Below are 8,913 nucleotides of genomic sequence, written 5' to 3' on the forward strand. Positions count from 1 at the left end.
ACTGCCAAGTCAAAATATCAACAAGTTGTTTCTACATTTTATGTCAATGGAAGCTGTCAGAAGCGCATAGTGTGGGGTTTTACTTTTTAGGAAGGTGGTCCAGTTTGCCCCAGTCCAGCAAAGCATTTAGGGTAGTCATGTGCTTAAAATTAAGCACATGCTGATGCTCTTTGTTGAATTGGAGCCTCAGGCTGTGGACCTGTGAAGCCTTCATAAGTACCTGGATTTAACAAGGTTATTCCCAATTTTCCAGCTGGGAAATGTTTAACTATGGAATGCTATACACCCTCTTCCACTTGCATGAGGGAGCGTGTGGCCAGTCTATTTAAAGGATGTGTGGGAGCACTCTTTGGGCTCATTCATAAAATAAAAGCTTCATATGGCAGGCGGGTGTTTTTAATGATAGCATAGTTTGGGAGATGAGTGCAAATATCTGCCAACTGCGCCCCTCCTCAGGCTGACGACAGAAGGATTTGTGAGCCGAGAGAGAACAGTAAAAAGGGTCTTTTTATTTTTTAGAAATTAGAAGGGGAACCCACCACCCCCAAACCCTTGTGCCTCATTGGCAACTATTTCCTTGTTTCAGTGTTATTCCTCAGTGAGGTGTTTCCTGGAAGCCTCATTTTTGGGAATGTCTGTGTCTCCTTTGTGCTTTGCTTGTTTGTCAGTAGATGTGCCTTTGGCATTCCTAGTGCATCAGAAACTTGAGGCAGTTTCCTTTCAAATGCAAAACATGCTAACCAGGCTTTTTATTGAGTAAAAGTTGAGGTTTACCCAATTTCTAGTGAAGTTGCAGACTGAGCTTGTTGTGCCTGATGAGCTGGTAGTTCTGTAAATAGACTTACTAGGATAGGGAAGTGAAGTTGTGGACACTTCTTGCTGGTGCACTTCCCTGCCTAATCTCCCCTTGCAAATAATGGAGAAATATGTGCAACTTGCCTTGAGGGATTTAATAATCAAATATTTCCATTGGCCTTTATGTGCTCAGGAACTTTTGGGCATCATAGCCCCTGTGGCCACGCTTTAAAGTATAAAATGGAACAGACTTTTTCTGTTAACTGCACTTTTTTTTTGTGCCAGGTTTGGTATTCACCCTGTGGCTGGCCGCATGCCCGGTCAGTTAAATGTGCTCCTTGCAGAAGCTGGCGTGCCATATGACATTGTGCTGGAGATGGATGAGATTAATGAAGACTTCACAGGTGCTAGCTTTAAAATGACATTATTTTCTAGTATTCTGCAATCACAGTTGCCCATTTATTTTTGTCTCTATTTTCATTTGGTCTAAGGACATTCGTAGCAATTGCTCCTTGTGACTGCTGTGCCACAAGGTACCATCCAACAGAAGGCAGGAAGGCTTTTCCTTTTGCAATTTCAGTTCTTCCCCTATTGATACTGAGGGAGCAGAGAGAGAAAACAGTCTGATTCAAAGGCAGAAAGGTGAGGTGCAAAGAAAGGGTTTGGACAGGGTAAGGAATAGAGAGGGAGTTGGGAATTGTTTGGATAAGTTGGATTACAAGGTGATGTAATAGGAAGCTGCTGGTATATATCAGTAGAGGGGAGAGGCTGAGGTGCTATACATACTAAGGGACAAGGAAAGGAGATCTCTAATTACTAGAACATGGTCCTTCGAGCCCTGAAACAGAAAATAATAGGATATCTGATCCATGTGTGCTGTGGCTATGAAGGCCTAATGGGTGTGAAACCAGTAGCAAGCACTGGGTCCTGACTCCCTGTCATGGTAGGTCCACAAAGAATAACCGCTATTAGTCTGAGTGTTTTGTATGCTGTACATGTTCCAATTCTATTGATGACTTGCAATCCCCCTTGGATTGAAGAAGACTAAAGTTGTAAAAGTCCCAAGTATATAAAAATTTAGACTCAGGATTTCTCTGATGAAATTATGGAGGGTTAAACTTTGAGTCATGCTGCCTCCCAAACAAGGCGCTGTAATGTGAGTCCTAATACTGGGGTTCTGTTCCTAATGTATGAGAAGCTTAATCTCTCAGTCCTTGTATATTCTATCTGACCTTGTCTGTCTGGACTGTTTAGTTTGTAAGCAATTCAGGGCAGAGGTTCTTGCTCTGTGTGCCAGTTGCAATGGATTGTGTGCCTCTTCTGAGGCTCTACATCAGGGGTGGGCAAAATGAGGCCCGCGGGTTGAATGTGCCACAGCAGGCCATTCTATCTGGCCCGTGGGGCCCCTAAAAATTTAGAAAATTAATATTTATCTGGCCCTGGGTGTCTGTCATGAGGCCCTTGATGGCTTGCCAAAACTCAGTAAGTGGCCCTGCATCTGAAATAATTGCCTGTCCCTGCTCTACATGCAGCTGTAATATATATTTTAAACAGGCTGTCACAAATCTGTCTGTGGGGTACTGGCAGCTCCAAGTTTCTCCTTGCTGCCTTGCTGCTTGTCCCATGGAACAGACCAAAATTTGCCCTGAGACACCTTACCCCTGCAAGTCTCGACTCTGATCCCTTTATACCAGACTCCCAGCTGCAGTGGGGGGATCTTTGCCAGCTCCAAGTGGTTTTATCTTCAGTTGTGAAAGAATTTTAGATTCCCCTTTTCTATGGAATGTATGGCCTGGAATATCACTGTCCCTGAGATCATGCTTAAATATAGGCAGTCAGTAGGGGGACAAAACAAAGGATTTATTACACAGGGGAAAAAAGAACTATATGAGCAAAAACTTACCATAATGTTTGGAGACAGAACACAAAGTTACTTACTGTTCTCATCTGATTATAACCTAGTCCTTCAGAGTGTCTTGCCAGTACTTTCAGATCATCTTTCCTTCTGATCCTGCCAGCCTTGACCATTGGGGACCTGGATTCATGTGGGAAAATTCAAAAGACCTTGAGGACTATCTTATAGGCAGCTTCTAAATATGTCTGAGCCAGCACCCCCCCCCAGATCAGCATTGCCCCAATTGATCATGAATCTCAGAATCCTCTAGACAATTCTTTTATTCCTGGGGCATCTGGAATTCTTCTAGCTTAACGGCCCATTACTCTGCAATGTCCTCACTATTTAGATTGATTTTTCTCTTTACAGGCAGACTCATCCCCAAATAGCCCTTTCTGCCTGTTTGGGAGTGGTAATTGTGCTTGCCCTAATGATACAATGGCCAGAGATACTTAGTAGTTTCACATGCTCCCTTTTCCTTAAGCATGTATTCCTCAGTTCCTTTGATTAAACCATGTCTGAAATCATAAAGATATAAACAGATGGCATAACAGAATCCATACAGAGATAAAAGCAGTGTAAGGGAATACAGCATGACATCAGCTTTTCAACAAGACAACACATGACTTGTTAGTAAAAGAAATACCAAATTTTCATGAGACCCCATGAACATCTCTAACTGTAGTGGTGTTTGTGATACAAATATTCACAGTAATGTCAATGTTGTGGTTTCTGATTTTTTTTCTTCTCTATTTTTTCACACAGAAACTGATCTGGTGCTTGTAATTGGTGCTAATGATACAGTTAACTCAGCAGCTCAAGAAGATCCTAACTCTGTCATTGCTGGAATGCCAGTTCTAGAGGTTTGGAAGTCTAAACAGGTGAGCTGAACAAAAATATATATCCAGTTGTAAACTGTCAGCATCAGGATTGGGCAGCCCCAGGACATTCAGACATGCCACAAACCAGACACAAAAAAATGTTCTGCATCGCAGGTGGCAAGCTAGAACCCATGGACTGGATCCATCCCGTAGAACAATTTGATCCATCCCACTGCCATGGGGCTTTGTTGGCATTTGGTGGCATGTGACTTCTACAATAGTAACCTTTCTGTGCCACCATCGGGGGAAGCGGCAGCAGTGGGAGCTTTCCTCATGCTGCCACTGTGAGAAGCAGGGGTGACATGAGCTTTCCCTGTGCTGCTGTAGGAAAAAGTGGTGGTGACAGCTGGCTTATCTGCCTGCCTGTCTTTCTCTGCACTGAAATGGGTCATTACAGCCTGCAGGCAAAAAAGAATGCTAACCTCTGTTGTACATTATATGTTGAACATTTTTTTGCCTGGTTTGCCATTTTATGGTGCCATAAATTGGCTGAACTTGTGGCACATTGCTGCTTTTGTTGCAATTAATACATTAGTGAAACCATAAGTATAACACCCCCCAGGGCCTTGGATAGCACAACCATGAGATAAATGTATACTATACTTTGCTTATTAAAATCATGTTATAATGAGGGGGTGGGTTGTAAAGCAACGCAGTAGCACTATCCATATGATAAATTTGAGCAACAAAGTTTTGCTTTGGTTCCTTTACCTTGGAAGGTGCAAGTAGGTAGAGCTATCTTGCAGTGGGTAGAAAGGCTGTAAAGAATATGCTGAATCACAGAAAGCACGGAAAAAAATCCTGTACTCCTGCAGCTGGCATAAGTTTCAAGGGTTTACCTATTAGTATATGTCTGAAAATGAATGCCACGTGGGGTCAAGTTTTGTCCTTTTGGAGTTCCACCACCTGAAATGATTAACTTCGGATTAGACCTGAGATCCCTTGGAGGCATGAAGCGCTTATGGGGGAAACAATTCAGCATTCAACATAACAATGGACCTTGCACAAATTACCTTTGAAAGATGCAAGAGGATTTTTGTGGGTGATTGATTTTTTTATTGGACCAACTTTGAGATAGACTTAGATAAGCTTTTGAATGCAGAGCCTCAGACATGAAGAAGTACACACACATTCAGAAGCTTGTTTAAGTCTATCCCAAACATGCAGGTGGTCCAATAAAATATATCGCACACAAAGATCCTTACCGTTCACCATAATTCCTGGACCATCATGGCTGCAACATTATTCCAATACTCATTTGAAAGATGAATGTTCACTTTGTCCATCATTGGTCATTGCACCCAAACACTGGAGCATTAGGTTGGGATGCCTTAACCATAGACTCCAGGTCTTCCTTGCATTATTCCATAGTCAGAATTTTCTGCCTACTTAGCCAAATAGGCTTTCCCCTTTTATGTTGTAGCCAAGGGTAGTCATCTTGTGTGTGCACTGAGACTGTAAAACTAGATTGCTGTGCAACAGTTTCACTTTCTCTGGCCTGCACAAATTTTATGTAGAATTCTTCTGTACTATTAATGAGTTTAGTGAATTGCAGCATCTAGCATTCCTTGGGATTGTGATAACATTATAATAATTCTCCACATTCATAGATGGCATCTCAGAGGCTGCTAGAATTATTCATTAGGTACCGTACAGTCTCTCTACTAGGGCTGTGTGGAGCTTCAGTTGCTGATTGAATTTGGCCCAATTCAGCAGCTGAATCTCCAAATCCAAATCAAATCAGGAGATCCATTAATCTCTCCGATTCCAATTGGAAGCCTCCGATTTGATTCGGAGAGATTCAGTGATTTGGATATAGACACAGCTTTAAATGTTTTTTCTACATACCTCAAGGTACCAGGCAGCTCATGAATGCTGAGATGGTGGGGCAGATGGTGCGTCCCATGGGAATGTGGGGGGATGGGGCTGTCCCCAGTGTGCTCAGCGGTGGACCTGGAAGTGGACCAGAAGTACTCTGGTCCACTTCCAGGTCTGCCGTGGAGTGTGTGGGGACCCTCCTGCCCCCCAGCTCAGCAACTAGTGCCTCCTGAGTCTGGGGGGGAACTCAGGGTCCCCCTGCGGCCCATCGTTGAGCCGGGGGGGCTGGGTGGGGCAGGGTCACCCGCACACTCAGCAGTGGACCCAGAAGTGGACTGGAAGTACTTCTGGTCCACTTCCTGGTCCGCTGCTGAGCATACAGGGGGGCACCCCGGTGCTCCTGTGGCACGCTCCTTCTGCCCCACCATCTCAGTGTTCACGAGTCATGCCTGGTACCTTGAGTTACGTAGAAAAATACATTTGAAGCTGTGTCTGTGGCCAAATCGCTGATTCTCCAAATCAGAATAGAATCTTCAGATTCGGATTCAGCTGAATCGAATCGGGATAGTGATCCGAATCAACGAATCGAATCACTGTCCCCCGAATTGGGCCAAATCTGAATTGATTGTGGCCTGCTTCACACACCCCTAGTCTCTACATAGCCAGTGATCTTGTTTCTGATTAAAGCAAGTAATTCTTTCCACTGGAAGCTAAAAATACATCTTTGCTCAGACTCTGCAGAGTGTGATGATCACTGAAATTCAAACCTGTTTCCTGCATGGCAATGCTAAACACTATTTTGAAGCTACCTAGTCATGCCATTCACATTGACTGAACACTTTAGTGAGAAATTAGTATTTTCTGTCCATTTGCTTCCAGAAAGTATCCTATTAACATGTAATCACATTAAATCTTTCTCTCTCTTTTTTTTTTAATTCTGTATATTGAGATTCAGTGCAGGAAATCTGAACACAAGAGGAATGATGGCAAGTGCTTTGTCAAATGTAACCTCTTCCATTTGCAGGTCATTGTGATGAAGAGATCTTTGGGTGTTGGTTATGCAGCAGTGGACAATCCTATCTTCTACAAGCCCAACACTGCCATGCTTTTGGGAGATGCCAAGAAAACTTGTGATGCCCTGCAGGCCAAAGTCAGGGAATCCTACCAGAAGTAAATGCTGTTTTGTCATTCATCATCATAGTTTTTCTCTGGCCAGTACGAACAACAGGGGTTTTTTTTGTTTATCAGAGTATAAAGGCAAAGTTACAAGCAAGCTGAAACACAGGTGCACAGATTAGCTTATATCATTTGATATAAAAAAAACCCCTTCATTATGTGTATAGAACAACATGAATTGTGTTTCTTTTGTGGGTTTCATGGATGTTGTGAATCAGGGACACTTTAGGAAAATGAGTCTCATCTTTTGATGAAATCCAGTTCAGTTGTATATTTTTGTTCCCTCCAGTAATCACTTATGTAATGCAAAATGAAGTTCAGGGATCTGTTCCATTGATGTCATTATGACATGAGGGAAATTTACCTGCAGTGGTCAAGTAATTTTCTTCCCCAACTCCTGTAATTCATTTTAATCTTCAGCCCCTTTCAGTTGTTGCCCCTTAAACTGTTCGGGGAAAACTGTGACCCCCAATTTTTTAGGGGTACATTGGTTTGTATACCTAGATCTAATTGCAGAATCTTGATCACTTAGTGATTTCAGATTTGATTAATTTATGACTTTTAAAATTTTGCTACGTTAAAATGTATCTGATACATTATTAATCAACACTTATGTGATGCTGGAAAAAAAGCACTTTTTAACATGTCTCAGAAACTGGAAAAGAGATGCAAATCAAGAGTTTATCAGCATTTTTTTAAATCAATAAGCTATCATTTTGGGTAGTATGGACCCACACAAGTTTAAAATCAGTGTTTGGATTATTTGACTTCCCCATAATCTAATTAAGAGTACTATTTAAATTCCCATAGTAACTATAGTGAAGCAGTAAATCAGTCCATGGCATAGAGTACTGTTTTATTTTTATTATGTTAAGTGTACTTGAGTGGAACTCAAATATTTGCCTAATAAAATGAATTTATCATGTTTGCATAATGATGTAGCAACTGTCCATTGTGACAAAGGCTAAATACAAATAGTTGTACTTGTGTTAGAAAGCATTAACATCTGGGGAAGACAAACTACTATGAAGTAAGCTTGAAATTAATGTCTTGATTGTTTATAAAACTGATTTTTTTATTAAAATATGCATTGGAAACTTGTATAACTTAATAGCAATTAAGAAATATTACCACTTAGCTACCTCTGTTTTTATGTAAAAATTACAGAAAACCATTTTTTCAACAGGTAGTAAATCAAGAAATGTAACAGTGTATGGAAAAAAAACACATTTTTGAAATCCGTATTTTCTATAGCTCAAAAATAAAATTAGCACATAAGCATGAATATGTTGTTATGCTGCATAAAAAGTACTTGAGTCAGTAAATTCTAATTTAAAACATTGGGGCAGCTATGCTTGAATATAGTAAATATTGGTCTCTTAGTTTTGTAGTAGTGGTAGCTACATTTCTATTGGGTCTACTCCATAAAAAAAAAAAAGAAAAGGAGAATGACCCCTGCAGGAAAAAGGGACCTAAATGAGGCAGGGGCAGACCTTATCATCAAGGAACTTTATTTTCTGGCCCAACTTTTGATTGAAGTAGTAGTGGCTGCAGTATCCAACTTATTTCTGCTTTCAGGTAGCTAACTTGAGATTCACCTTTTCTTAAAAAGCCTCTTCCTTTTTGTATTTGCAGTGAGAAATGCAATTTGTTAAGGGTCAGAGGTTGGACCAGTGTTAATTTTAAAACTGTATTTTGTCAGGAAACATCAGAGTATTAAAACAAGCCAATAAAAGTATGTCTTTTTCCTTTTTAATCATCTTGTTTTATCCTCACTACTATAATGTTATGTAAAGAGAAAAGTAGCTTGGTATTTTCTTTTTAAGGGAGTCATAGAATCAACATTATAGCGCAGGGAAGAAGAGGTAGAATATATGCTCCTAATAGCAAAATCTTCTTGTAGGTTTATATTGCTCTACTAATGAATATCTGTGCTGATACTTGTTGGGCCTGTGTTGTGTTGCTGAGCGCTGCACTAAAATTTGAATCAAACCAGTTGTAGGTTTGGGGGCTTTCTTTTTCTTTTTTTTAGTTCTTAATTTAAAGTGTCATGTTTTTGTAGTATTTTATTACAGATTTGCCCTTTTAAATAGCAGGTTTGGATTAAGTTGATTGTTATCACGGTACCAGTAGACTAGCAATACTGAACCAGGGTGCCATGAGATCCTTGCAAGAGTACAACAGTGTCACACAATGTTAAATCATGTTTCACAAAGTAAACTGAGATATTTTCAAATAGGAATCCATAGTTTTAAAAACATTTTGACGTGTTGCCTCCGAGTTCTTTGCAACAGAAGAATTGCTCTATTTTACCACGGTCAAAAAAAAAAAAAAGCATGAAAACTAAGA

At 40.7% G+C, this 8,913-nt stretch overlaps 1 protein-coding gene across 2 annotated transcripts in view; it reads left to right on the forward strand.

Annotated features, from left to right (window-relative positions):
• The window catches only part of NNT (nicotinamide nucleotide transhydrogenase), a 65,443-nt gene extending 57,568 nt beyond the window's left edge, over positions 1-7,875 (forward strand). For both annotated transcript variants that reach the window (XM_006026714.3, XM_025207712.1), the window contains 3 exons: positions 1,081-1,199; positions 3,455-3,570; positions 6,413-7,875. In XM_006026714.3, the coding sequence (XP_006026776.3) occupies positions 1,081-1,199; positions 3,455-3,570; positions 6,413-6,562 (385 nt within the window). In that variant the 3' untranslated portion in view covers positions 6,563-7,875. The remainder of the gene's footprint in view (positions 1-1,080; positions 1,200-3,454; positions 3,571-6,412) is intronic.
• Positions 7,876-8,913: the final 1,038 nt, after the last annotated feature.

The sequence above is a fragment of the Alligator sinensis genome, unplaced genomic scaffold (assembly GCF_000455745.1).
Source record: "Alligator sinensis unplaced genomic scaffold, ASM45574v1 scaffold663_1, whole genome shotgun sequence".
Lineage (NCBI taxonomy): Eukaryota > Metazoa > Chordata > Crocodylia > Alligatoridae > Alligator > Alligator sinensis.